This window comes from Limulus polyphemus, unplaced genomic scaffold (genome assembly GCF_000517525.1).
Source record: "Limulus polyphemus unplaced genomic scaffold, Limulus_polyphemus-2.1.2 Scaffold2264, whole genome shotgun sequence".
Taxonomy (NCBI): Eukaryota; Metazoa; Arthropoda; class Merostomata; order Xiphosura; family Limulidae; genus Limulus; species Limulus polyphemus.
This window is the reverse complement of record NW_013667874.1, coordinates 109911-124337: the sequence shown is the minus strand read 5'-3', so window position 1 is coordinate 124337 and position 14427 is coordinate 109911. Positions and strand designations below refer to the sequence as shown.

General features: G+C 33.1%; 1 protein-coding gene across 4 annotated transcripts; it reads left to right on the top strand.

Annotated features, from left to right (window-relative positions):
- The first annotated feature begins 1124 nt into the window (after nucleotides 1-1124).
- Nucleotides 1125-8767, top strand: LOC111087531 (uncharacterized protein YBL113C-like). 4 transcript variants are annotated; one of them, XM_022394457.1, is made up of 2 exons: nucleotides 1125-1425; nucleotides 7029-8767. In XM_022394457.1, exons 1-2 carry the CDS (start codon nucleotides 1389-1391, stop codon nucleotides 7796-7798), a joined length of 807 nt encoding a protein of 268 aa, XP_022250165.1. In that variant the 5' UTR covers nucleotides 1125-1388; the 3' UTR covers nucleotides 7799-8767. The 4 variants fall into 4 exon arrangements, with proteins under 4 accessions (XP_022250165.1, XP_022250167.1, XP_022250166.1 ...); XM_022394459.1 differs by having other exon boundaries at nucleotides 1127-1425; nucleotides 7122-8767; XM_022394458.1 differs by lacking the exon at nucleotides 1125-1425 and adding an exon at nucleotides 2832-3072 and having other exon boundaries at nucleotides 7122-8767.
- The last annotated feature ends 5660 nt before the right edge of the window (nucleotides 8768-14427 follow it).

Genomic DNA, 14427 nt, shown 5'->3' with positions numbered 1-14427 from the left:
GTAGCTTGCCGTGTGGATTCTAGGTTTCATGGTTTGCCTTCTGTTTCCTCCAAATTCTTGCTCCGAACTATGAGGCCGTGGGTCCGTTATAAGATTGATGATTCCAACTATTTGATTAGAAGAGCCCAAGGGTTGGTGGTGGGTGCTATTCTTTATCTTACTTTCCTCTAATCTATCAGGTCAAAAATAGGACCGGCTTTCATTCTTGTGTAGCTCTGCGCAAATATCCGAAATCAAGTAAATAACAGCTAAGAAAGAGTGCGTAGCGGGTTCAGTGTCATCATGTCTTGAAACTTGGACCTTTCGATATGCGGTACGACATTTTAACCAATACTACGCCCACTCCAACTATCAAACTAGAGAAATCTCCCGGTGGCTCAGCCGTAAGTCTGAGGGCTTATAGAGCTAAAAATCGTGTTTCGATACGCACGGTGGGCAGAGTACGAATAGCCCATCGTATATATTTGTGCTTAACAGAAAAAAAACAAACCCAAAATGAGAAAATACAGCAATAATAATGATAGAAAAACGAAAATCACAGCTTATCACCATTACACTCGAGCTGATTAATTTGCTCTAATTAGTGGAAGTGAGGATGAATAACTTGTAGTATGTTAATTATTTTCTTTCTATACGATCTTCACCTTTGTCGTTCTTATCTTCCTTTAACTCTGTTAGCTTTTCGTAATCCCTAAAATATACGTTAAAATAATGTACTGCATAAAAAAGTATGCCATACCTTCATAATTAACTTTTCTAATATACATTTCTTTTGTTGTTGAGTTAAAGTGAAAGGCTAACATTTCAACATAACTTGATAAGCTCCAGTAGATTGTGGTCTCAAGCATGTTTACGTGGCAGCGTGAAGAATCAGAGACTTCTACAAGGCACGCTGTAAGTCAGGAACCAAGCAAGTATATGTATATGTGTATGTAGCCTACATTTCGTAAAGATAACGTAGCGTTCCCGTGGATAATCGTTCATAGCGAACAACTTGATTATACTGATTCACGACCTTTAAGTAGATTAACTACTAGTTAATACTGATGGTTTGGATGTGATTTTGTTACAACAAACCCTCCTATGTCGGTATAACGGTGATAACATTTAAAATATTTAGAAAGTATATCTTAATAGTGAATTTGTAATTATCCTTTCTCACACACGATTTGAGCAGTTTGGAGCTGATGCCCAAAATACTAATAATTTATTCAATGAATAAATGAAGGTCATCAACCCAGTGTCTTCTTTCAACTGTTATAGAAAGTTGTTCAGTGATGGTATTGATCGTAAAATTAAAAAATGTGACAAAATCAATTCACCCGCCTTGTGGTACTCTTAGATCCTGTACGAATAATTGAGATAACATTGAAACATTAAGGACTTGGATGACCTGCCTGCTGAGTCATTTTCAAGTGAAAGTATGTAAGTGGACAAGCAACCCATAAAACAACAAACCTCTATGTATTGTTCCAAGCTTTATTAAGTGAAAGTGTGTAAGTGGACAAGCAACCCATAAAACAACAAACCTCTATGTATTGCTCCAAGCTTTATTAAGTGAAAGTGTGTAAGTGGACAAGCAACCCATAAAACAACAAACCTCTATGTATTAATTCCAAGCTTTATTAAGGGAATATATAATTTATTTCCAGCTTATGGTTTTTAAAACAGAGTTCTGTTTTAAACTTCAATAAACTGTGCAGAAGATTTTGTTATTTTTGCAACTATAACTCCTTATGATGGATTCAAAGTAATATGAGAAGTAACCTCAATTAGTGTGATTATGTTTTGTTATATTCTAAAAGTAAATGTGTGATTATGGTTTGTTATATTCTAAAAGTAAATGTGTGATTATGTTTTGTTATATTCTAAACGTAAATGTGTGATTATGTTTTGTTATATTCTAAAAGTAAATGTCTGTTTATGTTTTGTTATATTCCAAAAGTAAATGTGTGATTATGGTTTGTTATATTCTAAAAGTAAATGTGTGATTATGTTTTGTTATATTCTAAAAGTAAATGTGTGATTATGTTTGTTATATTCTAAAAGTAAATGTGTGATTATGTTTTGTTATATTCTAAAAGTAAATGTGTGATTATGGTTTGTTATATTCTAAAAGTAAATGTGTGATTATGTTTTGTTATATTCTAAAAGTAAATGTGTGATTATGTTTTGTTATATTCTAAAAGTAAATACTTTTTAATATTATGTCCATAAAGATATTCATGGATTTGACTAAATTACCTACATTGTGTACTGTCTTCATTATGAAAGATATAAGTGTTATAGTAGGATCATATTTAACTTGTTCTCCTCATCCTTACTTAGGCATTACTGCATAGCTTATTCCGTCCAACAGCGTTGTCGATGTTTAAATTTGTCTAATATTTCAGCATAAGTTCAAAAGGTGTGGAATCTGCCATCTCTTGGGTCTAATTTCCAGTTTTATTACTAATGCATTTTTCACAATCTGGAACCTTGAGTTTTTCAAATTTTCTATTTTTCTTAACTATTAATGGACAGCAAGACAAATTTCAGATGTTATAAATAAGACAACTTACCGTATTAGATAACAAATGTTGTTATCGCATGCTCCAAAGAGAATGCTCAACATTTGATGGTTGCATCATAAGTCATTACGTCACGACACTTGAAGATCTGTAATATATCTAGCTAAAAAATAAATAAAAAACAACAACCAATCCAATGCTTCGAACCTTATCAGTTATCGTAAGGCCAAACGTTTTTATTTCGCAAGAACTTTCGTGAAAGCTTGTGTTTGTACCCTTCCCAAAACCGTTATTTTGACCATAGATAGATGAGGAAATCTCTTTACAAATTATTACTTATTTATATAATGTATTATTTTATTGAGACAAATTCTAGTGAATGAGGGTTAGGTTTACCATTAAAAAGAATAAACGTCGTAAAGATTACCGACGTACGACTTGTGTTTTGATACTTCCGGTTACAGCGCCGTATTGAAAAGGATCTACTTCTGGTTAGCGATGACAAATAACTTACGGATTTCTGTAATTTTTATCACATTAGAATTATGGAGGATACAGATAGGTAAGAGTGTTAGTTTAAATTCATAAAATACTTCTGAAGCTAAATGTAAAGCCATTTTATTCTCGTACCTTATATATATATATATACATAAATGTAGCAAGAATAAGGAAACATATCTGATGTGTTTGAAGTAATGTGGACATATGACTGTAAGTCGATTTTTACAAATTTATTGAGAACTGTAACGTTAGTGAGTGAGAATTATCAGTCTTTTACTATATGTATCGTAAACTAATATTACACCCATTTATTGTAAAGTTTATACTTCAAGATATGTTTTATTCTGAACCTGTGGTTAGAGTATTATGCGAAATTATGTTAAGTATTAACCGATCTGTTCTTTCTTGAAACGGATTATTCGAAGGCACGTGCAACTTATGCCAATTGTAACAAAATCGTATAATCATTTAGCAAAATTGTTTTAAAATGTGGAAAAACACAAACGTAAGGTGTTTAAAAAAATCTTTTCACCACATTAAAAGTGGTTTCGTAGTTGGTTTTTATTCTGCTATAATGACTTGTGTCAGAATAATTGAGCAATGTACAGAAGAAAGGTTTGAAAGAAGGCTTTCAAAACACAGCTTCAATCCTGTCTTTTTTACATTTGTGAGAGATGTCTCATAGGATTACTGAACAATCCGAGATAGACACTAGTATATATATTATAATCCTAATAGTTCACGTGATGGAATAGTGGAAAGTTTTATATTCTATACAACTAATATGCATGGATTTTATTTAAACTTTTACATAATACTAGCAACGTCATGTGCAGGAATTATTTATCACCATATATCAATAATTATCTATCGAAATACACATTATGAAAGCGCGAAGATAATAAATGTGTAGAAAATAGAAACCTAGCTGAAAATAAAGACATTAAGCGCAAGGAAGGAATAATTCCAACATTCGAAATATAGTATCGTGACATGGTTTATTAAATTCGCAGTCACCAAGTTTAAAACACGCTTTTATGAAAAAGAACTTCTAAATAAAGGTAACATTTAATTTTTTTTCTGATTTTAATGAGGAATAACAAAACAATTTGTTACAACAATTGAATCAGAATATTACTTCGTCAAGTTCAGTCCATTTCGTCGAGTTCTAAATCTGACTTAATTTTATTTTTTATCAGAAAAGCATAATTGTGTTCATTATGCTGTGAAAATTATGAAATAACTACGATGCAGGAACAGATTGAGTGGGGAGGCAAATAACAATATCATAGCCAGGATATCTCATTAATAAACATTATTGCAACTTTGTCACTATGACAACAATGACTGTAGTCGTTTCATACACACGTATTGCAGGAATATATCAAACAAGACGGCGTTTTGATTGTCCCTGAATCTACACCTTTCATTGAAACCACACAAGTGATCTGTTTTTTAATATTGTATTATAAGTACAAAAGGAGCAACATATCACATAAATATTAACCTTTTAGGCATATATATAAAGATATTACAGTACAGATTGCAGGTTATTTAATCTTTAACATTTCAAGCAAGGTATTTTTTGAATATCATATATAACATCCATTGTGTACTCTAAGTGTTTAGAAATTAATGATATCAATACCATGTCAAAGGTTAAAAAGACATTTTTAGTTGAATGAAAACTATCATTATTACTATTACAGGCGGTATTGTACTACCTACGAAACGCTGAACAATAAAAAATGTAGCTGTTATTCGCGCCTTTCTAACTCAACCTTACAATTGTTTTAATGTATTTATTCCCAGTTATTAATAAAACCCTTGGCAACGGAAGAACAAATCTGAGGTGAATTAGAGTAATCCCACACTATTTTGTAATTTAGATGTAAATATTAATCTCTTACATTAGTCACTAGAGATGGTTCACAAACTTATAAATTTTGTAATTTAGATGTAAAGATTAATCTCTTACCATTAGTCACTAGAGATGGTTCACAAACTTATAAATTTTGTAATTTAGATGTAAAGATTAATCTCTTACCATTAGTCACTAGAGATGGTTCACAAACTTATAAATTTTGTAATTTAGATGTAAAGATTAATCTCTTACCATTAGTCACTAGAGATGGTTCACAAACTTATAATTTCATCGATTAATGATGGACCCGTTTGAAATATTGTAATGCTGTAATATATATAATCATGACTATGTGAAATGTGTGTTAGTAAGTCTCTGCCACTTTTAAGAATATTGTATTTAAGAACAAATGTTTACACTTTTATCAACAGTTGATATTGTTTTTATTAACTATATTAGAGCATTAGTTAGTAGGTCTCTGTCACTTTTAAGAATATTGTATTTAAGAACAAATGTTTACACTTTTATCAACAGTTGATATTGTTTTTATTAACTATATTAGAGCATTAGTTAGTAGGTCTCTGTCACTTTTAAGAATATTGTATTTAAGAACAAATGTTTACACTTTTATCAACAGTTGATATTGTTTTTATTAACTATATTAGAGCATTAGTTATTAAGTCTCTGTCACTTTTAAGAATATTGTATTTAAGAACAAATGTTTACACTTTTATCAACAGTTGATATTGTTTTTATTAACTATATTAGAGCATTAGTTAGTAAGTCTCTGTCACTTTTAATAATATCGTAATTAAGAACAAATGTTTTATCAACAGTTGATATTGTTTTTATTAACTATATTAGAGCATTAGTTAGTAAGTCTCTGTCACTTTTAATAATATCGTATTTAAGAACAAATGTTTTATCAACAGTTGATATTGTTTTTATTAACTATATTAGAGCATTAGTTAAATTAATTATTTCGTTTATTTAACTAAAAAACATTTTTATGAATATTCATAGTGATAACCTATAATCATTTGTAAAAATAAATCATTCTTACTACCACCATCCTTTTTACCTAAATTTAAACAGTATTTTTCACAATAACACTGTTAGATTAAATAACTAAACTGGTTTTGGTTGTGAATAAGTATACAAAAATTACTTTATTAGGAGCTTTAATTTGTGCTGTACTGAGTAATTAATTGTAACGAAGCTAAAAAACAGACATGTATCACCTTGTCACACACCATAAGGTGGATAGTTATGCAATGTGCCCTGGTTTTTTGAGGTACTGGAGGAAGTAACACCCGAATTGCGTTGGGGTACACCGTCTATCCAGTTTAACCTCAGTTTCGCAGGTCTAACATTCTTAAAAAAAAAGGAAAGATGAGCAGATGTGGGTGCTCTAGCCCACAACGTCATACATCTTTACCACCTTTCGCTGTCTGCAGCCAGATGTGGGAAGATGGCTGCTCACGAAAAAAAAAAAATCAGTAAGGAAAAAGAAATCATTGGAATACAATACATGAATGGGGGAGAAAGTAAAGCTGTCCCTGAAGTTGGCAATTTGGGTCTTACTTCCGCCAGGGCACATTTGATAACTACCCACCTTATGGTGTGTGTCCAGGTGATACATGTCTGTTTTGTAGCTGCGTTTTTTCTTTTTTCTTCTTCATGTTCTACGTAATATTACAATTAATTATATATATATATATATATATTTGTATGTATGTAATAGGTTCCGGATATGACATACGGAGAAATCTAACAAATAGAACTTAAACTCTGTTTAAGATATATGATATTATGTTACAATAAGACTGATAATAACTTTAATCAGAAATGAGGTAAATTCGTAATAAATGTGCAGAAATAATGTTTTTTCTTCACATGAGTAAATGCGGTAGCGATTTTTTAACTGTTTTCTAATATTCAAGGTATATATATAACGAAATTCAAACATGCTTAAATTTGAAGCTATTTAATATTTATTTGTTTTATAGTAAAACCACAGTGGGCTATCTAATATTTTCACCGCTGGGAATCGAATCCCGGATTTTAGCGTTATAAATCTGTAGAAGTATTATTGTCCCACATGGGGACAGCTAATTATATTGCCAGTTTGCTTTTAAGTTCTTAGTTTTCAGGGCTAACAGCTGCATCTACAACAGAGTCTATTGTGTACACCCCAATATCGGGATCAGAAACAAATAATACAACAACAGCTACATCTACAACAGGGTCTACTGTGTATACCACAATATCAGGATCAGAAACAACTAATCCAACAACAGCTACATCTACAACAGAGTCTACTGTGTATACCACAATATCAGGATCAGAAACAACTAATCCAACAACAGCTGCATCTACAACAGGGTCTACTGTGTACACCACATTATCAGGATCAGAAACAACTAATCCAACAACAGCTACATCTACAACAGAGTCTACTGTGTACACCACAATATCAGGATCAGAAACAACTAATCCAACAACATCTGCATCTACAACAGAGTCTACTGTGTACACCACAATATCAGGATCAGAAACAACTAATCCAATAACAGCTGCTTCTACAACAGAGTCTACTGTGTATACCACATCATCAGGATCAGAAATAACAAGAAACCGTTTAATTTCAACACCAGACTTTTCTACGGAGTCCACTGAAACATCAATCACTAGTGAACGTACAACGTTTTCCGAAGGAACGACCAAGGAAACCTGTAAAAGAATTGAAGGTGTATCAACTGGTAAAAAAGCAGCCATTGTAATGCCTTTTATAATAATTATTGCACAAGTGACGCTGCTTACATTCCTTTATTACCGCAGGAGGAATGAAGGGAGACTGAATGATATGGTTGTTATGTTCAGAAGAAATTCTAATCTTCAGAGTTACGAACTTCTTCCTTAAACAGTCGGTAACTGCTCCCTAGATTTAATACCTAATTCAGCCATTGCTTCTCTTATTTGAGAACTGATGTAATTGATAAGGTTTTGTTGTTGTTGTAGAAGAAAGGAGAGATATATGGCATATAAGCTTCTAATAGTTTTCTACACAAACCCCTTTTAACTCAAGATATATCGAGCTCCTTTTAAGCATTTGTACCTATTCTACTTGTATTGGTATGTAAATTACTGTTTTTATATATATTTTGAACAGTGTAATTCTTAAAACCACAGAAAATGTGAATGCTATAACTACAAAGTTTGTATGGAGGCGCTTTTCATGCTGTGGCGTAGGACAAATGAATTATGTTGAGATAGTCCATTTTATCCAGTAAAAAAAGCAGGTAGAATATTACAGAAGTTTTATGAAATATGCTACGTAATATTGCATTCAAGAACATGAAATCGTTAGCTTTTAATTTTATATTTTAGTCACATATTTCAACTCTGTATGATGCCTGTACAAAACTAGAAACACTTCAAAGAAGTTTAAAGAATATAAACTAGAACGCTCAGTTTTATGTCAGTTTTATATTAAACTCTATTCCCAAAGCTTAATTCATTTTAAAATACCAATGAAATGGAAATGTTTTAACTGAATATATATACATTTAAAATACGAATACAACAGAAATGTTTTGACTGAATATACTGTAACTAGTGTTATATATTTTAATACACCCCTATCGATACTTATTTCATTGAAGAAATATTGAACATCTGTAACAACATAGACAGTTTTAACATTTTATTGTGATATTAACTTTTCAATAGTTGTTTAGCTATCCTAATTTAGGTTTCAAAGAATGAATATATAAGCATTTAGTAATATAAAAAAACTACAACAGATCTAAACTGGTTTGTTTTTTGTTTGTTTGTTTGTTTTTGAATTTCGCGCAAAGCTACACGAGGGCTATCTGCGCTAGCCGTCCCTAATTTAGCAGTGCAAACTCTTGGGCTACTCTTTTACCAACGAATAGTGGGATTGACCGTCACATTATAACGCCCCCACGGCTGAAAGGGCGAGCATGTTTGGTGTGACAGGGATTCGAACCCACCACCCTCAAATTGCGAGTCGAGCGCCCTAACCACCTGGCCATGCCGGGCCTTCTGGTATAGAGAGAATACAAAAATGTCTAAATTCAATACTTTTCGGGTGGTGATTTATCTAATACTGTCGTAAAACAACGATCTGTGGTCACAAAAACTTGTTTCGCTGAGGAATCAAGCATTTATACTTAATACATTTTAAACTTTTTTTATTTTATGCTTCATTAATTTTTGATAACATATACTATAATTTGTTTTCTTATATTCATAAAATATTTTATAAAAACACTGTTCAGCATACTTTCGTAAAACGATATTCCTATAATATATTTTTTAGATATTACACCATCAAATGTTGCGTTCTGACGTTAAAAATCCTTAATAAACAAGTATTTACACAAGAAAATATTCATATACTCACCCAAATGATTTAAAATTAAGCAACGAAGTTGTACTTTCTACGTTTCTGTTATCATACAATAATTTGTCTTTCTTTCGAAATCATGTTACGTGTAGACATGAAGCAAAAAGACAAATATGCTCTGTAGTTTCAGACATTCGCAACCAAATATGCTCTGTAGTTTCAGACATTCGCAACCAAATATGCTCTGTAGTTTCAAGGGGGGGGACATGCTTTTGTTGTAAACGACGCTTTCTTTGGGTGGCTTTCTACTCTTGGTATGGCATTTTTTGTTGTATTCTGTGCTTAATAGTTCAATTAAATACAATTGTAAAGAAGTATTGTGGTTTGCCTTAATATTCCAATGCGATTCCACAAACCATGTTTCAAGAAAATATGTAAAGAAAAATTATATTACTTAAATAAGTGTACTGTGTGTACTCTGAAATGTTTCCTGTTGTTTGATACAATATTACTGGTTTGTAATACTTTTATTAAAACATATCGTGATTTCGTAAGATTTTGAATTTACTATAAATGTCATTATTTTATGCTGTCAGTGGTTATAATTTGGAGTGCATATCTAACGAACTTATATTTTCATCATTTTTATATAAAACGTAACATCGGAAAAGGAAAAAATTAATCATGTTGTTCTGTATAGCATTGATGCGTTAATGTATTTACTTCTACTTTCCCTATCAAAACTTTAATTACAACTGGATACAGTTTTAATGATTAAAAGGCATACATTTTACAATTATCAATACGTATTCAAACACAAAGATAAACCTTATCTCGTAATAATTCAATACATTACATTAATTAAATAACTTAGTACTTCTATCACATCTGCGATACAAATATTCTATATGAAATATATAACCTCAGATTATGTCAATTACGTCTTTTATTACACACACATATACATAAACATTTCTTTATGAACAAAATACTTGTCTACCAAAGCATGTTATGCTAATACAATAATAAATTGACCAACAGCGAATATTTATAAACATAATGACAATTATATCTAGAGAACAGATTAACATGTTTTAACTTAAAATTAGTCTGCCTTCTTCAGGTATGGAGGATATACTTTATTTGGTTAATACTTGTATTAACATAGGATGTGTTCATACGCTTCTTAACCTTCCTTTCTATTTTAGGTATATGATTCTCTAGGGATTTACTGTTTTCCCAGTAAATGTTGGTGAGAAGTGAGGGTTCAATAGGACTGTTGGCACTTAGCAATAATTGTTGTTTCACCCGAGTTTATCAGTATAAGATTGGTGGCTGTACTGTGGAGAGCAGATTATAAACCTTCAACATTAATGTTTTCACCTGCATCTTATCTGGGATGTCTGATATTGAAGTCTTCTACTGCTGGATATAAATGAATGTTGTCAGACATGCAGGAACTTCTAATATTCAGCGTTATGTGCTCTGACACATTTCCTGTACACGTTGGAGATTCGGATTTGTGGGGGTAACTTCGGGTGGGCTATCTGGATGGTTTGTAACTTGCAGTGGTGATTGTGCCATTGAGAGCTATCATAATGTTAATAGCAGATGCCGCGGTATTGTCGAACTACAGTGGTTATCTCAGCCTTTGGGTCAGCATGTGGTAAGAAGCTAAAGCGAGTGAGAATGTTGTTGTGTTTCAGAACAAAGCCACATTAGGCTATATACTGTGTCCATCGTGTGGAATCGAACTCCGGATTTTAACGTTGGAAGTCCGTAAACTTGCCACTGTCTCACCGGGAGATTAGTGAGAACGAACTCCTCAGGATCTGAGAGTTTAGTATGATTCATGAAGCTTCTCAAGGCAGTATTTGATGCGTTTGATCCCCCGAAGAGTGCAGCAACCTTTCATAATATGACATTAGTATAATTTGGTGCACTTTTTATTTATGCGTCGTTTCCCTGTTCTTCTTCTTCTGCTTGAAAATAGAGGTCTTCCACCGAGTGTACTGTACTATTGTTTGTAGGTATCTTCCACCGAGTGTACTGTACTATTGTTTGTAGGTACCTTCCACCGAGTGTACTGTACTATTGTTTGTAGGTATCTTCCACCGAGTGTACTGTACTATTGTTTGTAGGTATCTTCCACCGAGTGTACTGTACTATTGTTTGTAGGTATCTTCCACCGAGTGTACTGTACTATTGTTTGTAGGTATCTTCCACCGAGTGTACTGTACTATTGTTTGTAGGTACCTTCCACCGAGTGTACTGTACTATTGTTTGTAGGTATCTTCCACCTAGTGTACTGTACTATTGTTTGTAGGTAATACATTGATCAGTTCAGAACTCCTGTTCCAAGTCCTGTCTTCCCTGACATTGTAGGCGAATGGCGGCAGACGAGAAGCCTGTTATAATAGGTCTGCCGATCTTGAGGTGGGCACACATTGGCCAATAGGGTATAAAGATACATTCCCACTAGCGAGAAGAATCCCTGGCACAAGACCTTACACTGAATGGCTCTGCTTAAAATCAGTAACTTGACATATCCGTGTTGTTTTTGGCGGAGACACAGAAAATTGTCACACAGAGACGACACAAAGAAGATCACGATGATCCCATTAATAATCGAAGGATTATCTGTCACCTACACCTTCAAGAATACTGAGACTTTATTAAGAAGTATTAGCCCAACGCCAGAGTCCTTCATAAGAAAATCAAGTAACTTTATCAAGGTGGAATCTTCGTTCAATCACGATCACCAGAATACTTTGCATACCTGTGTTCCCCTTCGAACTCTGAGTCACAAGTGTAGTGCCATCCACCAGTTAGCAGTTCCAGCTTATTCAGTATTTTTCTAAAGTATTGGGATCTATCCATTACTAATAGCTCAAAAAGTGAAAGAAGCACTAGTAAAGAATAAATAATCGAAAATACACGCCGTTCAGAGAATCACTTCTAGGAAGACTGCAAGAAATACCCTGCTCAGGAAGATAGTAGTATACACTGTTCAGGAAGGTAGTAATCACTTCCAATCAGATAGACGAGAAAATTTTTCTACGGTGTTGTTTCTTGGATTACTTTCAATCCAAGGCCAAAACACCATACCGAGAGAAAACTTCTGACCTTACTACAGCACTCTGTAGAGCATGTCAATTAAGCAGGCCCCTGCCGAAAATAATTATCAGAATCAGGATATAAATCAACTCTTTATCCTTTAAGACCAACCGCAGTCGAGGAAGAAAATGCTGTTTTCTTACCACCAGAGATACCCTCCCAGTTCAACCGTCGAACTCAGATAACAATTATAAGAATGAAGAACGGACAGACGCAACCAGACATTCACATCTACTTCGAGTGATATCAACCAAAAGCTGAGTAATCTTCTAAAATCTGACACCGAAGATGCCAAACAAAACTCAATGCTCAAAAGCTATTCGTTTAAAACAACGAATTTCCTGTCAAATTACATACGTATCTCATTACCGCTCATTATGTTCGAAAACCAGTGTTTTCTATGAGTTGTTTAATTCATGTATGTTTATCATGACACGATTTTCTATCCCAGTTTAGGTATCAGTTCTGTCACTGATTGGGTAGAATATTTGGCACCAGACCAGTGAAAGTGAGCGTTTCTTGGATTACTCACATCCCTTCCCTCCGACATCAAGTTTTTGGGCATTGGATTTTTTTTTATATCCCTCCCGTGTTGTTGGATCTTGTGATCTTCTTTGTTTTGCAAAATAAATTGGAGTTTGATTAGAGCAAAGAAGTCTCATAAGAACCTGTTTGGGCTTTTTACTGGTTTCCTTTGTGGATGTTTTCTGACTGGGGCGAGATTAAACTGTTTATTTTATTTTATTTGTTTTCCCGAAGATTTACGACCACATCTTCTAAACCACGTGCAAATTGAAGAAAAAAATTCTATTCCTGAGCGCCCCTGGTTTCTTATAACCTAAATACTTGCCATAGATGAAGAAACGAACTTAGCGTTGTTTCAAGCCTCTAGTGAAGTGTGGCTAAACGCCCTCAGTTTTAAGAGACATTTATGTCCGAAGATTCGAAAGGTATGTTTTCGTTTAATGATCCTTTCATTTACACAGCTTTCACGAAATTCCTCATCATCTCAACAACCAAGGCCGAGCTACACACTTCAATTCTGAAATTATATCCAACAACTATTTACCATTCCTGGATATGAAAGTGATCAAGATGAAACTCAAACAAGATTTACAACATCATCTTACAAATATTTAAATTACAAATCAAACTACCAAATTCAAGTCAAAAAGGCATTATAAAACAGTAACCAACGGAAAATATAGCAGCAGAAGTAGAGTTTCCTCGAGAAACGCTCATGAAGAATAAAATTATCTTGAGAAATTGATCAATTACACAGTAAAATCCATTCTCAGCAACAATTCTCACCTTTCAAACTTACACAAAAGAATAAAATAATTATCTTAGCATACGTATCAAATAGTGGGGTAAAAAAATAAGGCGTCTGTTAAAAAACACAACATTAATACTGTTTTCAAAACTCTCTCTACTCTCAAAACAATTCTTAACCGGGTGAAGACAACCTCGAGTTGTGACTACTTAAATCGCTACCTAGGAGAAACCAAGCGACCTTTTTCTATCTGAATGACCTAACATGAAAGATATATCAGATATTACAATACAGATATGTCAGTGGTAACCAAACACGGTATGGAAAACAAGTACATCCTCAACTATAAAAACGTAAAACTCAAGGTCAGGGATTGTATGATTAGTGTACCACACAGTGAAGTAAGGGGTTCACGTCCTGTGCCAGTAAAATCTCCATCTGCACTCTAGGGCGTGATTGTGTTTTAAGAATGATGAGAATATGATGTCTTCCCTCTAATCTATCAGCTGAATATTAGAAACGACCAGCTCAGACATCCTTTGTGTAGCGCTATGCAAATATTCAATGGAAATAAAATTTTTCCAATTAAAGTATTTCCTTCTTACAAACCTAATTGTATAATCGATTACAACATTATATTTGTGTATAATGTTTATTATGTTGAGTCATATTATTATTTCTATAAATCATTGTTTACCAGTAAAAGTTTCGAAAGTAGAATTGCGAAGATTGTTAAACATTTACAACATATTATATTCAATTCTAAAGAAGCCCCCCCAGTGACACAGCG